Below are 17,057 nucleotides of genomic sequence, written 5' to 3' on the forward strand. Positions count from 1 at the left end.
TTTCACTGTCGTAACACAAAAAGACCAACACAGAATTTTTCCCAAAGAAAGAATAGAACATACCTCCAACACTAGTGATTAAAAAAAAGACTCCAGGGTTCTTGTGAAACAAAGGTTTATTGTAGGAGTTTCCTATCTAACCTTTTAATTACTGGGACTAAAGAATGACACTCTGTTTCATTCATTCCACTGTGGTGCCAGGTACAAGTCTACCTGAAAGGTGTTGGACACCAGTCATTTGTAGGTACATTAGTGCTGGAAGAGTAACTAAGAAGGTACAATTGTTATTCCCACAAACGTGGTCCAGCATGGGGAAGTGACACACAGCTTGACGATTCCCACAGACCGTGAGAAATCCTCCTCTCTCACCTGACCTTATGCACTTGGTGTTTCAGGTCAAACACATCACTCAAAGGTGCTAGGAGTGGCCTGGGGAGATGGTTCAGCTGTTAAGAGCACAGGTTGCTCTCTCAGAGAACCCAGGTTTGAGTCTGAGCACCCACATGGTGGCTCACAACCATGTGCTGCTCCAGCTCCAGGGAATCTGACACACTCTTCTGGAGTCTGCAGGCACCAGGCACACATGTTGTACACAGACATACAAACACTCATATACACAAACATAAAACATTTTTTAAAAAGGTGTGAGGATAACACTTGAACTCATCATACAAACGAATTGTATTGTGCAGAACAATAAGGCGGAAGCTGAATGAGCACTCCCAAGCCTAGAAACACGATTAGAATAGTGCACATCTCTGAACTCCAGCCAGAGTACGACTGTTTCAGCTGTCTACTTCTTTGAACTCCAACCAGAACAGACACTCACTATTCTATAGTTGTTACCAGCTTGTCATCCTAGCAAGCCTCCCAGCAGGAATGGCTACTCTGGCCTCTGGGACTGAGGGTATCATATGTTACTTGCCCCTGGATCTCTCTTAGGCACTCCATTGGGTTCTCAGGTTCAGCCCAATGCTCTCTCCACTGCTACAGGAGCCAGAGTATAAATAGTGCACACATCAATATAAACAACTCTGCCTCTCTGCCAAAACATCCACTAAAGAGTTTCTTCCCAAGCAAGGGTGGTTATTTTAAAAACTTTTAGTTATTTAACCTCATCTAGAGGGGTTTTCCCCCCTCTATTTTAAAGAGAAACTCACTCCCAGGAAATCTCCTGAATAGGAGCATTCAAGGTCATTTTAAAGTTCAGCTGACAATCTTTCAAAGGTGGCACTTTGTCCATCTTAAAATAGAGCACCTAAGGTAATGGTGTTTTGCTGAACTGATTGCTGGGAACTGTAATAGATACTATAAAGTCACCTTATATTTATAGAATGTTTAATGGTTTCAAGAAATGCTATCATATGGTTTCTGCTGTCTATAACCGCAAGTCTCTGGGGTATGGAGGGTAGTGGTTATTGCTGCCATTCCATGAAAAAAAGTAACATAGGGCCTCAATTTTCTATGCATAAAATGAAGAGAGTGCTAGCATGTGCCTGGAGGTTGTTGTAGGGCCTGTAGACACCAAGTCGGGGCTCTCTTTGTGTTACATGTGGGAACTGATCTCGAGGAGGCATTCACACTTGGCTGAGGTCCTGAGCAGGCCTGGGGCAGAGCTGGCAGAACCCTCATCTCAGTCCCAGATGGGAGCTGCTGCCCTGCTCTGGATCTTCTCAGCATCCAGAGATTCTCCAATGATGCCAGGAATCTCTCCAACAGGTGAAATGATCCCACCTTGTTCCCAATGAGCAGCGACTACAGCCCTCCGCTAGCACCAGATGAACAGTGCCAGCCCCTCACAGCCTGAGGACACTCGAGACATCACAGTTATTTTCCTCTTGGATAGCTTCATGGCTTGGATTCCTATCATCTTTCAGGTATGTGTCCAACTAGTCACACAGGGTTTCCAGTGAGCAAAAGATACTTCTTAGGCCCATGGTGCCCCCTTCTCCCTTCCCACAGCTCTTGGGAATCTCATCTTGTGCTTTTCCTGGAATAACTCTTTCTGGTGAGATCATGCCATGTCAGCACATGTCAGCAGATGTTGCTCTTTTCCAAACCCTCCCAGAGAGTTCCCCCTCTCCTAAGGGCCGTACACCAGCATTTCTGATATTGTTGTAGCACTCATCACACCATGGTATTCTTTGAGAAAATATCTGTTTTCTCCCATTTGAATTAATCCCTCCAAGGAGAAACCCGGGCCTTTTCAGCTAGGCCTCCAGCCCCAAGTCTTGTACAGTGAAAATACCCACACACTCTTGGGGATGGAATGACTTCCCTAGTAATTAGCACAGCTGCTCTCTTTTCCTTCTGTAGAGAATGAGGCAAGGGTTGCTATAAAAATCTCTCCCCCTTTTTGTCCCTAATTTGGTATCTATGTACCAAGAATCTTCCAGAATGAAGTTTCTTTTTAAAATGACTAAGGCTAGACTGGCTTTGTGAAAACCAGTGAATGACACCATCAGCCTAAGAAAATCACAATACTGGACATGAGGCACAAGGGGAAAGCTTTAGTTGGATCTTTGCTAACTTTGGTGAGGACAAATCCCAAAGCCACACCCAGGTCTGAGCAAGGACAAAGATTTAGTTAGACCCTAGCTGACTTCGGTGGGGACACACCCTGAAGCCACACCCAGCTCTGGCAACCTTCTCTGCAAGCTGGGGGAGTGGAAATTCTGCTCTCAATTAGCATTGTTATTTTTATCACTCTTGACTCACTAAAATACTTTGGCAGGACAACCAAGAGCCTAAGTTTAAAACCCTGACTCTTAAATTTTATAGACACCGATCTAGCAAGCACATCACCGGGGAGGCTGGCATTTAACACTCTGCTTTGTTGTCCACGTGCCAGCATCAGGGCAGCCCCTCCGAGGCTCTTTTGCAAGTCCTGTCTCCTGTATCATTCATGTTATGGTAGGCTTGGCTGTGTGACAGCATGCTGATGTGATGTTAGGCACCCGAAATCCAGACCTTGGCAAAGCTTCTCACCGGGCTGTCATGCAAATATTTGGACTCAGTTCTAAAATGCTGATCGCAATGTTCAGAAGGCCTTAGAAATCATCACACTGACAAGGTGTGTTAATATGGCCACTTATACGGGTTGGTAGTGGTGGTGAGCACTGGACTAACATCATTGGGCAGGCAAGTTCATGGTGGTATCTATCAAAGCTAAACATTACCCTAAGAATGACTCAGTTCTATGTCATGAAGAATTATTCACACATGTTAAGTGCTGTTTCTAATACTAGACATATAATAATTCATTTGGCTGTCACAAACCCCTCTGAGTTGGATGGCATCAATCTCATTTTACAGATGAGAAAGTTAAAGCAAACACATGGCAAATGTCTGCCCAGGATTACCCAGCCATTAAGAACTCAAGCAGCTGGGTGTCAATGAGCTTGTTTATCTATTGCATATACCATGTATTATATCCATCTATAGTGCCACTGGAGTGTGTTTACAACCTAGATCCATCGTAAGAAAAGGATTAAATATATTGTAGTTTCTTTCCTAAAGGAGAACTTAAAAGTTGCTTTAAAACTTGAAGCTGCAATGGGAGTGTACTGAAGCGTTATTAACTTTCAGGCATATAAAGTTAAAAAAAGAGGTTGGGGATTTAGTTCAGTGGTAGAGCACTTGCCTAGCAAGTGCAAGGCCCTGGGTTCAGTCCTCAGCTCCGAGGAGGGGGGAGGAGAAAAATTAGGTTAAAAAAAAGTAGACAAAGACCAATCCCCCAGCCTCACTCTTAGCACTGCAATAAAACTCCCTCCCCCCATGACCACATCTCCAATGGATCCCACAGAGCATCCCCTCCTGACTTCCCTCCCCCTCCCCCCATCTCCTGTGGATCCCACAGAGCATCCCCTCCTAACTTCCCTCCCCCTCCCCCCATGACCACATCTCCTGTGGATCCCACAGAGCATCCCTTCCTAACTTCCTCCCCTACTCATTGCTGTATCCCAGTCCCCAACTCCAGCAGGCATCCCTGCTAAACCACAGGCTACGCCTGCCAGAAAACTAGGACCTTCTCCTCCCTCTCTGTTCCCCCAGACCTAGTTCCTAAATCTCATTCCCTAGCTCTGCGGCAGAACACCCAGGGCAACAAAGAAAGAGAATTTTACAGACCAATTTCCCTTATGAACATAGATTTAAAAAAAAAATTCAATAAAATATTTGCAAACTGAATCCAAGATAAAGATTATCCACCATGCTCAAGAGGTGCAGGGATAGTTCAATATATGAAAATCAGTAAATATAATCCATCATATAAACAGACTGAAAGAAAAAGATGACATAATCAGTTCATTAGATGCAGAAAAGGTTAAAAAAGTTGATTTTGTCTTTGACAAAATCCAAAATCCCTTCATGACAGAATTCCTGGAGGGATTAGGGACACAAGAGACATACCTAAACATAATAAAGGCAACCTATAGCAAGCCTTTGGACAACATCAAATTAAATGAAGAGAAACTCAAAGCAATTCCATTAAAATCAGAGACAAGACAAGGCTGTCTACTCTCTCTACAACTATTCAATATAGTACTTGAAGTCTTAGCTAGAGCAATAAGATAACTGAAGGAGATCAAGGGGATACAAATTGGAAAGGAAAAAGTCAAAGTCTTATTTGCAGATGGTATGATAGTATACATAAGTATACCAACAATTCTTCCAGGGACTCCTACACTTAAGGCTAGTTGCTAAGAACCAAGGAAGAATAAGAACACCTCCAGGTTTCTCCAGCAGAAGCCTCGGGGTGGACTGGGACAGCCTGAGAGCAGGAAGTACCGATTACAGGGAGGAAGTAGTCTCTGATTCTTCAGGCTTCTCTTCTAGCTGACATGTAGGCAAAGGCATTGTTGACAGGTTCTCTGCCAGTCTGGTGTCAGAGGCAACAGAGGGAGTCCTGGTCACTTTCCTTAATCCCAAACGAGTTGAGGTCTCTTTTCCCTGGAAGGTTTGTGAATATATCACATGCTAAGGACAAGACAGGGTCAGATCCAGTGGTTCCATCCTGGCTCAGCTGCTAGGGATATGGGATTTGTTAGGTTTCAAACCTGGTGCCTATTTAACATGTGAAAGCAGACACCAGCCACCAGGATCTCCCTGCATCTCTCTACCTGTTATAAGGCCCTCCTGGTTGGTATAACCTGCCCTCTATCCTAAACTTCTTCAGCCCAGGGTCTGGGTTGCCCTTCCCTATATAATCCAATCATTTTGGTTACCTGGCCCTGTTGCCTACCCTGGGCCTCCTGGCTGCTACTGCCCTGGTTCCCCTCTGTCCCCTTCCCCCTCTCCTCATGTGGCACAGCTCAGTCTGGTCATGTCTACCCTAGACTCTCCCAGATGTCCCTGTCTCTGGCTGTGCTCTACCACATATGTACAATAAACCTTCTCATTTACCACACCTAGGAGCAGTCAAGTCCCTTTCCTTTTTATTTCTTTTTTTTTTTTTCATTCATTTATCTCCTAACTATATACACCTTCATTTTCTTCCTCTCTAAAATGAATTTACTGTAAGACTCTGATGAAGTCAAAGATGGAAACAGGGCTTTATAATTGACCAGTTCCCACCCAAATGTTATTCAACCCACATTCTCTTGATTCTTGGCTTTCCCCGGTAAACATGTGCTTAAATAAGACTCAACCTGCTGCAGTAGCATTAGAGGTTCATTAGGGGAAAGCTGTTATCTATCAGTCAACAGAATGGAATCTGCCCCTAGGCAGATTAACTCCTTTAAGAATTAATGCACTTGGGCAGGTCAATCACCTGGCCAAGGAAAGTCACTCTACAGATGCAGTATAGAGATGTATATAGATAACTTCAGAAGAAAATGTAGAATGCCGTTGACTGGCTCATCTTTTTCTAGAACCAAGCAAGCTACTAATTCGCGATGGCATTTGCAGCAGCCTGTTTACAATGTGCCTAACTGACCCGGGAGAACTGAGTCCCAGGTTAATGACCACATTCAGGAGGCTTTGTTTCGTCACCCAGAATCTCTTGTCTTCTGTTTCAGGTTTTAAGGCTAGAGGAATTTATCCAAAAAACATAAAGCATCTCCACTGGGAACTGAAGCAGGGTCCCGGAATTTAAGTTGCTAGCTCCGTGGTGTGGTAGAGAGTCAGGTAATCTTTAGTTCTTGTGCGCTAATTGCAGATTTTCCTTTACAGCCTCTCTCTGTCTGCAGTGACACATGCTGACAGCCACAAACTTCCTTATGTGTCCCCCTCAGCAAAGCCAAATGCTTAAGGGGAAAAAAAATCAGCACAAAATCCATTTGCAAAAACCATGAAGGAAATAAAGTTCTGAGGAATTATCCTTGTGGCTTGAAAAGGGAAAAAGCTCGTCAGATTAATCTCCTCCTGAGAAGGCTGCCTATAGCAGAGGGAGAAAGGGGGAGGGAGGGAGCCTTGAATGTGTCCAGCACTAACCACAGCCTCCAGTGCTCCCTCCACATCCTTGTTTCTATTTCCTGTCACAGCAGTCTTGCTTAGGAAGCTGTCCTTGCAGGGACACCCAAGGGTAGAAACTGGGTCCTGTGTGTTGCATTTGCAGTAAGCCGTGTTGTTTCCCTAGGACTGCAGTGATGCCTTTCCATTGGTTTGTGGCTTAAACAATAGCCATTATTCTCCTCTAGCTCTGGAGACCCGGCGTCTGACCGCAAAGTGCTGGCTGCACTGGTTCCCCTTTCAAGCTCTAAGGGCGAACCTGCCCCCAGCCTATCTTAGCTTCTGGTGGCTGTGGCAAGCTTTGCTTTTCCTTGGTTTGCCCCACACGTTAATGTCCGCCAGTGGCCACATGGCTTCCTTCCCTAAGTGTTTGTCTTTACATAGCCTCCTAAGGACCACAGTCATTGGATCTAGGACCCACTCTAATCCAATGTGACCTCAACTGATTACTTCTACCCAGTGTTTATTCCCAAATGAGGTCACCTTCTCAGGGATTGGGGTTTCAGATTCCAACACACCTTCCTCAGACACAACTTTCACCCACAGAACAGGTGCAACATGGGCACTCTTAACATCCCCATGTAATTCAGAAGTAGAAATAATTCCCTTGGAGTTGGTGAATGAGGGTCCTGACTAGAACAACTCTTAATTATTATTATTATTATTATTATTATTATTATTATTATTGTTATTGTTATTACTATTATTATTATTTAGAACAATTCTTTATTCCTATTTTGGCAGTAGGAGACATAAAAAGACACACCTTAAATTTTACTTATTTTATCGGTATTCAGGTTCCTATTAACTTCAGATTCCAGTGGGAGAATATGATACAGCAGAGCCTGAAACTTAACCATTCCCAGGCTCCTGTCTCCCCATTTCTGCATACCACCCTTTCTCCCCCAGTTCTCCAGGCACTAGTCCTGACACCAGATCTTAGGGGAGGCCTTGCTAAGATGGTGTCTGGAAATTGTGGGGAGCCCCACCTGGAGTGCCACATGTTACCTGGGAAACTGGGGGGCCCTTCTCGAGATTCTTTTTTTTTTTTTTTTTTTTTTTTTTGGTTTTTCGAGACAGGGTTTCTCTGTGTAGCTTTGCGCCTTTCCTGGAACTCGCTTTGGAGACCAGGCTGGCCTCGAACTCACAGAGATCCGCCTGGCTCTGCCTCCCGAGTGCTGGGATTAAAGGCGTGCGCCACCACCGCCTGGCGAGATTCTTAATCTCATTAGTGATAGAATTTAAGAACAGACTTAGAGGAAAGCTTGTGGGCAATTTTATTGGAGTTTGAAAGAGGAATCCCAGGGCAGGCAAACTAAATCTAAGCAGCTGCGCACAAGAGGGAGGAGGAAATGGGAAGAAGGAAGCCATTCCATTCCAAAATTAATGGGAGAGGCTTGGACGGTCACTCTCTCTTATTTCATTCTCTTTTTCTAACGAAGAAAAGAACAGACAAAAGTTATCACATGCCTAAGGCACACAGTATTAGGTTCCTTAATTTCTTTTCAAAAAACATTTAGTGGGTAAAATAAACAGCATTGATGAGCTGCACAGCTGAATTGAGAGAAGAGTATCTAGAAGGCACCATTAAATTATAAAGTTTTAATTGTGGTGATAATCATGAGCCAACTAATTGTAACTTGTCAATTAAACAGATTGCTTTTCCCTGCAGACTTGGAGGAAAATGAGGCCAGCAGCCACAAGGGAAGCTCAGGCGCTGCTGGCAAACCTGTGTAGCTCTCATACTTGCCATACTCTACAGTGGACACAGAAGGGAGGGAAGGAACACAGTAAGGGAAAGACTGTAAGATATTAAAAATGGTTGCTGTCCTTCAGCTGTCGTTTTGAGGGGGATATAGATTTATAACCATAGCAACCTCCGGTGGAGACATGTACAAAACAACATACCACCATCAACAGTGTATTGGTGCCAGTAACACAGGAAAGTGTTTGTGGTGGTTTGAATGAGAATGGTCTCCATAGGCTCATAGATTTGAATACTTGGTCACCAGTAGGTAGAACTGTTTGGGAAGGATTAGGAGGTGTGGCCTTGTTGGAGGAGGTGTGCCACTGTGGGGTGGGCTTTGAGGTTTCAAAAGCCCACACCTTTCCCAGTTGGCTTTCTGTGTCTTGTGCTTGTGGATCAAGATGTTAGCTCTCAGCTGTTGCTCTTGTGCCATGCCTGCCTTCCTGCTGCCATGATTCCCACCATAACCATCATGGACTCTAACTCTCTGAAACTATAAGCCCCAGATAAACACTTTCTTCTATAAGTTCCCTTGGTCATGCTGTCTTATCACAGCAATAGAAAAGGAACTAAGACAGTATTTTTGTCATATTCAATCTTTTGGTCCTCATGCTGCTCCCAGTGATGCAGGTAGGATGGTGTAGAAGTTAAGGCAATGCATTCTGGCCTGGGGAGCTAGCAACTTCAAGAGTATGAAAGGATGAATAGGAGTCTTCCAGGAGTGAAGGTAGGGAAGGGCATTCTAAGAAACAAGATTAGCAGGTATAATGGGAGAGGGTAGGCAATATTAAAGGAATAATAAAAACCTATTAAGGAAAACTCCTTCTGGTCAAGAGATTAGACTATCTGGCCTAGGTGAAGGCCCAACATTCCAGTTGTGTTGGGTCAATTACCACCCCTCGGAAGGCAGGCTCATATTAAGCCACTCTAAAGAGATAAATGGAGTATTTTTTCCTTCAATGAGAGACTGTACTTCCCTTTCCCAGAATTCCTGCTCACCTTCTCCCATGGCACCATCTCTACAAGCAAGCACGATGTTTGGCTTGTCTTCCCACCATTCTGAGGCCTGAATCAGACAGGTGCAACTGCTCCTCTCTCTGGCTTCTTCCTTCTAGATGCTAGGCAGAACTGTACGTATGCTTTTTCTGATACTTTATGCTTCTTTACTCTTCCTTTAAAGCTCCCTTCCCTGCTGTGTGGCTGCTTACCCACCATGCATCTGACCTCTGTACCAGTCTAACTGGCATGGCTGTTTCCCTCCTCTCTGCCATCCTCCTCCTCTGGGCATCTTCTGTGCTTTGCAGCCTGTCTGTCCCAGAGCTTTCCTCTTTTAAACTCTGATAAGATTGTCCTCGAGCCTTCATTTGAGTTTAAGTGTCTTTTATTAATGAGACCAAGAACCCCAATAGGGGACCCCAACCTCCCCTCTACCATTTGGCGACCATGAAGGAAGACCAAATTTCCAGTGATAATAGGATGGATGTGAGATTGTAGTAAGGTTTCAGCTGGTGGGTGTATGCAGGAGAGAGTGGACAGGGTGGGTAGAGCCCGGGGAGTAGGGGTCCAAGATAAGTTGAGCCAAAATTAGAAAAAAATAGGGATTACAGATTTTAGGGACGGAGGAATGGGCCTTATTGTAGGTTCTGATGTTAGAAAGTAAATAATGGAATTAGCAAGTCTATGGAGAATGCCTCCAACAATGCTCTTGCAGAGTGCAGGTAATATCATAGCAAAGCTGCTGCTTTATGTGAAGCTCTTTAGAGTGTATCTTTGTTTTTATTGTTGTTATCTTGTCATGTTTTATTTTAAGAGCCAAGGCGTTACTATATTGCCCAGGTTGTTCTTAAATTCCAGGGCTTAAGCAATCCTCATGCCTTAGCCTCTGAGTAGCTGGTATTACAGACATGGGTCACCATGCCTAGTCTGGAACTGTTTATGTAACACCTCTAAGTAGCCTACTGAGGTGAACAATTCTGAGAGTCTTGCCCAAGACAATGTGTAGAAGGCAGGGAGGTGACAGACAGGCTTGAGCCACAGGACCCACATGACTTGACCTGGGTGGCTGTGATAGTGAGGTTAGGAAGGGACTGGGGTTGAGAATGTGAGATCGGGGAGATTTTAGGCTGGCCCAAGATGGAGTCTCCTGAGACACCGTGGTGGATAACCCATGTAGGAACGTGCCTCTTCAGGGAAATGGAAACTGAATGTTCTGCATTTTTCAGAAACCACATGACCCTTATCTCAGAAGGGCAGCTTGATCACAACATCCTGATATCCTAATGACCAGAAGTCCCCTCAAAAAGATTTTGCTCACAACAGTTAGTAGTAGCAGCAGCAGCATTGCTTATAGCACTTCCTTTCCCCTTAGTGCCTTCCTGCCATTCTCCCATCGAACAAAAAAACCACTCCATAAAATCCCAAACTCCCTTTCGGTGCTACTGCTCCCCCTGGAGAGACAGCACATGTGTGAGTCCACCTGCCAGAAGACCTGGATGTGGCCAAGGGGATCTTTCCATTTCCTGGTCCGACAAGCGGTTAGTTAGCAGCATCGTGAATGTGGCAGAAGACACTGAGGCCAAAGAACAGAGTGCAGCTCTGTCCATGGTCACGGCTTCCGACAGGTCCTGACTGAGCCTCGGTCACGGGAGGTGACACCGCAGGCAGCATGGACACACTGGTGAAGAGTGGGGGCAACACTCCGAGAGTGTGAATCCCATGTTCGCTACTTATGAATTATGCACTTGGGGGAAGGAGAGCTCCGGTTTCTGCCTCTGTTTTCTCAATATCCAAACTAGAGATAACAATAGCATCCATGTTACAAGCTGGTTGGGGGTGGAAAGTTAATGCATGCAAAAACAACTCAGTATCTTGATTTAGGAGACTGTTCCATTAGGCAAGCGAGTTTTTACGGTGCAAGTTGGTCTCATACACTTTAAGCTCTGCAGAGCAGAGTAGTCACAGGTAAGAAGATGGGAGGCACTGAAGGGGGAGGGGAGGGGAGGAAGGGGGCACAAAGGGGCCTCCTTGCTGTGCAGCTCCTCAGAATGCATCAGCACAGACACTGTCTCCACAGAGAGTCTTTCAAAGCCAACCTGAGATCCTGAAATCAGAGGTCTCAGTCAGGGCATGGTCAGTAATTATTTTGTTTTGTTTTGTTTTCTTCTTTAATGACCATTTCAGAGATAGAAAAAGAACTGGAGAAAATTATGAATGACAATTGTGTGCTCACAGGTCAGAAGAAGTCATACACCACAAACACAGAAATGACCACTGGCCAAACTTTACTCCATCACCCTCATGCATTCCTGAACTCTACCTCCACGGTTATGAATTTCTAAGCAATTGACACTACTTGGCACATAGTTGATGTGTTCTTGAAAGTACCTCAGTGTTGTTAGGTGTGTAGCTCAGTAGTTTAGCCCTTGCCTCCTAAAGCCATAGGTTTGCTCCTTCGAGGCTGTGGTGCATCGGTAGGGTTAGGAGCCAGTGCCATAGGTCCCTGAGGGCACTAGGAGATATGGGCTTCTGCAAGGTTTGATGCAAAGCAAGGAAAAAGAGACCTCTTTATACTTTTTGGCCCAACCAGGCTCCAAAATGGCTCTGAGATTGCCATTTTGCCAGCCTCTTCCACTAATTCTCAATCCTTTTAAGAACCTGCGCTTTACTTCCTTTTCAAATCCAAAGAAATATCCTCTGTGTGGATTACATTTATCTATCAATGCAGTCATACAATTTTCATACACTTGTTCTCACAGAAGGGGCCTGGGAAGGCAAGGGCGCCTTGGACCCCAACGGCGGCGACAAAGCATCTTGGCGCAGAGGGACAGGAGAGTTTCCACCCCTGCTATCACTTCGCTACAGAATCAACAGCAGCGGCCTCCAGCTTCCTTCTTTTATGTGAGGTATTAAAGGCCTTTTTGTGTAAGTCTCTATAAATCAGCCTCTCTGTTCTTTGCAGCTAACTTTGTGCCTCCCCCGCCCCCACCTCCCCGCCCCACAGCCTTCCTGCCTGGCTGGATGCCCTTCATGTTGTTCAGAGGACATAGGAAGGTGGTGAACTTCTGATCTCCTTTGGCCAGAAACTCCCAGGGGTCACAGCCTCCATTCACAATCATGTTTTTAGGATTTACCTCAAGTAGAGAATTCTGAAGCTTCTCACTGAGGGCAGCTTTCTCATCTTCCAGTTGCTTTATTTCCCTTTCTGATTTTGTCTTTACTTCTTCCAATTGAGCTTCTACTTCCTAGATGAGGATTAGAAAGATTAGCCACACAAGGTAGGAAAGCAGGCCACTTATACATCCACACCTTGCCTTATTTCTGAAGGGGATCAAAGAAGCTAGTAGAATAAAATACTGTAAGAGCACATGGATTCTAAGTACACAGCTGATCAAGAGAAAACAAATATTTAAATTCATACCACACAACCTGGCGCATATACAGATAGGTTAGAAAGTGGCAGGTGGATCCTTAACTCTAAATTTTCTAGCATCAAATAAGAAAAGGAATGTTCCAAGTGTTCCATAAGTAAAAGAAATCAAAACAGAAGAAACAAACAAGCAAAGAGCACCCAACTGCATTTTCATGGCATCTTCATGGCATACCTCCACAGGACCCATACAGTAGCTAGAATGATGACTCGTCCACAGTCCCTCCCACAGCCTTCCGGCATCAGTGTGAAGCAGTTACAGTCCGTTCTGGAGACCACGTGAGAAGCATTGCCTCATCTTAGCTGTGTCATCCTGAGCACATTTCCTCCTGTGTGTGCTCACTGTGTTCTTGCTGAGCACAGCAACAATTCAGTAAACGATAAGCACAGAGTCATCCCTAGGGCTGTCTAGCTTTTCCAATGCAACAATTCAATAAATGATAAACACATAGTCATCCCTAGGGATGCCTAGCTTTTCCAATACAGCTTAATTTATGGAGCAAGTCTCTGAATAGTTAGAGGAGGTCAGTCTATGGCTCTCCCCTGACATTTAGCTAGATAGCATCATTCATTCATCCAACAAATATTTACCAAGCTGTCCTACATGCTGGGTACTATTCTCAGAGTTAGAGTTAAAAAAAAAAACCCTTACATGCTTAAATTTAAGTGAAAAACAAACAAAAAAGTTAATAAGTACAATGTAATCAATACTATGCTTGATAGAGAAATAAAGAAAAGAAAGGGCTAAGAGTGGTTAGAGGGAGGATAAAATTTTGGATACTTTGGCCAAAGAAATGCTATGGAGAAGGTGGCTTTTGAGTGAGATGGGGAGGCAGGTGGACCTGTGGTGACAGCGTGGCTGGAGAGCAGGGTAGCTGTGTGGACTTGCTTGGAATGTTGGCAAGAGAACTCATTGAAAAGAAATGGCTCAGTGGTTATGAACACTAGCTGTTCTTGAAGAGGACCAGGGTTTGATTTCCTGCACCTACATGGTGGCTCACAACCATCTGTAACTCCAGTCCCAGGGCATCTGACACCCTCTTCTGGCCTCTGCACTCTCTCTCACACACAGACACATACTTAAAAATGAATATTAGCTGGGCGGTGATGGCGCACGCCTTTAATCCCAGCACTTGGGAAGCAGAGACAGGCGGATCTCTGTGAGTTCGAGGCCAGCCTGGGCTACCAAGTGAGTTCCAGGAAAGGCGCAAAGCTACACAGAGAAACCCTGTCTCGAAAAACAAAAACAAAACAAAAAAAATATTAAAACAAAAAAGCCCAAGCAAGACAACTATAAGAAACTCCCAAACTATACTATCTGAGGCTGTATCATCTGAAAAAGAAAGTGGAGAGCAGGCATTCTATGCTGGTTATGGACCTTTCTGGTCTAAATGAGAGTGGATGGGCATAATAAATGTGGTTTTAAGTTTACCAAGTGATGACTATTTGTGCGCAATGCTCACAGATGAATTCTTCAATATTTAGGTCCTACTGCTAAAGCTTATCATATAAAAAGAGGAAATAAAGTTTAGAGATGTGCAAAGACTTGCACAAGGTCATTCCTGCAGTAAGTGAGACGTCAAGGTGTGAATCAGGAACACATGGATTGGCTGTGGTCTCTGCTGATTTCTCATGGGAACTGTGGCACTTAATTCAGACAGGCGCTTGACTGGAAAGTTTCCCCGCTTCTGCTACAGAGAGGATGAGGGAATACCTGGGCCCATCAAAAGCAGGGTGGGGAAGCCGTACCAGCTCGAGCTGTCTCTTTACAGGGGAGGCACAAAAAGCCCTGGAATCTGTCGTCATCTCATCAGAGGTTTGTGTTCCTGGGGCAACTCTGGGTGTCAGCCAGAGAGCCCTGTCACTTATCCATGTACCCAGCAGAACGACTGTTGGTGGCCATGGCAGAGGAGCTTCAGTCAGCAACAGACCTTACAGAGGTCAATTCATCGAATAGCAAAGCTAAACCCTGGAGAAGCAAAGCCCGGGGCAGGGGTGGGGAGTGGGGGGCGGGGATGGGGTGGTCTCCAGAATGCCCCTTGCTCCTGCTGTGCTTCCGTCTGTTTGCTGCTGCCCTGTTCCCCCTGTAGTTGGCATGGTGTGATCGCTCTATGAAGGGATCCCACTGTATCTAGTTGAGTGTGATTGTTTCCTGGGGAAATCCCACTCTTCACCGGGCAATTTATTTGCAGATCATAATAGAAGTGATTTTCATAAGAGCAACGATACTTAGTTGAATGAATGATTTCATTGGACTTTCTGAGCTAGGCTAAACAGGTGGTTAAAAGAGTTAGTCAAGATGATTAGAGAAATGGGTTAGGTTATTCTGCCAATTGCTCCAGTAAGAGATACAGAAAACGCAAAGACAGTCTAGAAGTTACCTTCCCCTTTGTTAGATATGAGATTTATAGAAGATGAAAAATAAAAACAAGGAAGTTTCATGCATTATAGACTCATGAATTCTGCCTGTGGAAAACAGGCTGAAGTTTAAAGAAAACAATTACGTCCCTACACCCAAGGTTAGGCCTGAGTTCCTTAGGCATGCAACATACAGAATTAATCACAGACCTCAGTATGCACTTTGAAAAGACAAAGACATGAAAGGAAATTAAATGACCCTATTGTATATAAAGAAAAATAGATGGTTAGCTGAAGCCGCAAACAGCTGTCTGCCAATACAAAAGGAACTGGCTGAAATATACTTAGCTTGCTTAAAAAAATTTTAATTAGTAATAAAGGAATCATTGCTTTGGGGTGAAGATGCTTTTGTGGGAAAATTAATACCAAAAAATGTTTAACTACTTGTCAGCTTCTAAGGAAAATGTAACTTGTGATCTTAATGTGATTTCTGTTGTGGAATATTATTTAACCAGGCAAAGATATGTTACATTTGTTTTTGCTACAGAATATTACTTTAACTGTGTAAAGGTGTGTTACATTTGTTTATGCTGCATTTGTTTAATGATGTAAGGATGTGTTACACTTGTTTGTGCTGTATTTGTTTAATTATGAAAAGATGTGCTGCTGTTTTACCTTGCCTGTCTAAGGCACCTGATTAAGGTGATAAAAAGCTGAACTGCCAATAGCTAGGCAGTAGAGGGATAGGCAAGGCTGGAAGGCAGAGATATAGAAAGAGAAATCTAGTCTCAAAAGAAAAAGAAGAGAAGGAGGAGAAAGAAAGAGGGAGAAAGAGAGGGTTACACCCAGGGTCAGAAACTAGGCAGCCACCAGCCAGGCAGATACTGGAGGAAGCAGGAAAGTAAGACATACAGAAAGGAAGGTTAAAAGCCCCAAAGCAAAAGGTAGATAAGGAGAAACAGGTTAATTTAAGTTAAAAGAGCCAGCCAGAAATGAGCCTAAGCTAGGCCGAGCATTCAAAACTAATAATAAGTCTTTGTCATGATTTGGGAGCTGGTTGCTGGCCTAAAAGAAAAAGCCTGGTATAGATTTCTTATACCTATATATATCCTATATAAAGCTTTTAATTTGTTCTTGGAAAATATGTGGCTTATGGTTTTGAGATAATCTTTTTCTGCATAGAAATCGTTGTATTAGGAGGTATAAAAGGGATAAGTGAAAAATGAAGAGGAGAAAAGAAAAAGAGAAGAACAATATAGAAGGGAAAACACCAGGAAAGAAGCAGAAAGGAAACAGATGGAAAGAAGGAGAAAAAGGAAACAACCGGGGGAAGGAACAGAACGGGGAAAGAACAGAACAGGAACAACCAGCAGAGAGAAAAAGAAAGTGAAGAACTAAGCTTTGACTCTCAGATAAAGTTCCCTTATGTGTCTGTGCATCTGTTCCAATAGTTCGCCTATCCACATCTCCTCTCCAGTTTCTCTGACCTGCTGAGAGCCTGCTGGGCTCCTCAGTGGCAAATGACACCAACTGAACAGCTACAATACGCTAATTCCAATGATGAAGAGCTTCAGATACAGTCATTGCATGCTGGTAAATGTCTAACAGGTGGCTTTTCAAATATATAAATTAACGGATAGTAACACATTGATGGTAGCATTTCTTGGTTTTCATGGTATAAGTACTTTTACTGTGGCCAATGTCAAATTAGTACAGTGATGTAGAGTGTGAAACTGGAAAGAGGTATGACAACTGCCTCCTGAGCTAGTGCGAACTGGCTGCTATATAATATATATATGTTCTTCAGGACTTCCTGTTTGGGAATATATATATATATATCCCCAGCATCACAGAGCTGGACAGGTAAGACTTGAGAGAAGATTGACATTTAAACCAGGATTGCTGAGATCAGTAAGAACTAGGGTGAATTTGACAGTGAGGAGGAAGTTGTCTCCATCAAGTGAAATCCATGCACAAGGGCCCAAAGAGAAGGAACACCAAGCACATGAGGAACAAAAGGAGTGCAGAGTTGGACATAGGCTGGAGAAGGAGACAGAAGCTTGTCCCTGCAGGGTC

The 17,057-nt window shown here is 44.1% G+C and overlaps 1 protein-coding gene across 2 annotated transcripts in view; it reads right to left on the reverse strand.

The window, feature by feature from the left end:
* Fam184b (family with sequence similarity 184 member B) overlaps window positions 1–17,057 on the reverse strand; it is a 100,732-nt gene that overhangs the window by 28,817 nt on the left and 54,858 nt on the right. For both annotated transcript variants that reach the window (XR_006076468.2, XM_016000189.3), the window contains exon 6: window positions 12,328–12,438. Coding sequence is in view for 1 of the 2 variants with exons in the window: in XM_016000189.3 (XP_015855675.1) it covers window positions 12,328–12,438 (111 nt within the window). In the remaining variant the exon portion in view is untranslated. The remainder of the gene's footprint in view (window positions 1–12,327; window positions 12,439–17,057) is intronic.

Source organism: Peromyscus maniculatus, chromosome 10, assembly GCF_049852395.1.
Source record: "Peromyscus maniculatus bairdii isolate BWxNUB_F1_BW_parent chromosome 10, HU_Pman_BW_mat_3.1, whole genome shotgun sequence".
NCBI lineage: Eukaryota > Metazoa > Chordata > Mammalia > Rodentia > Cricetidae > Peromyscus > Peromyscus maniculatus.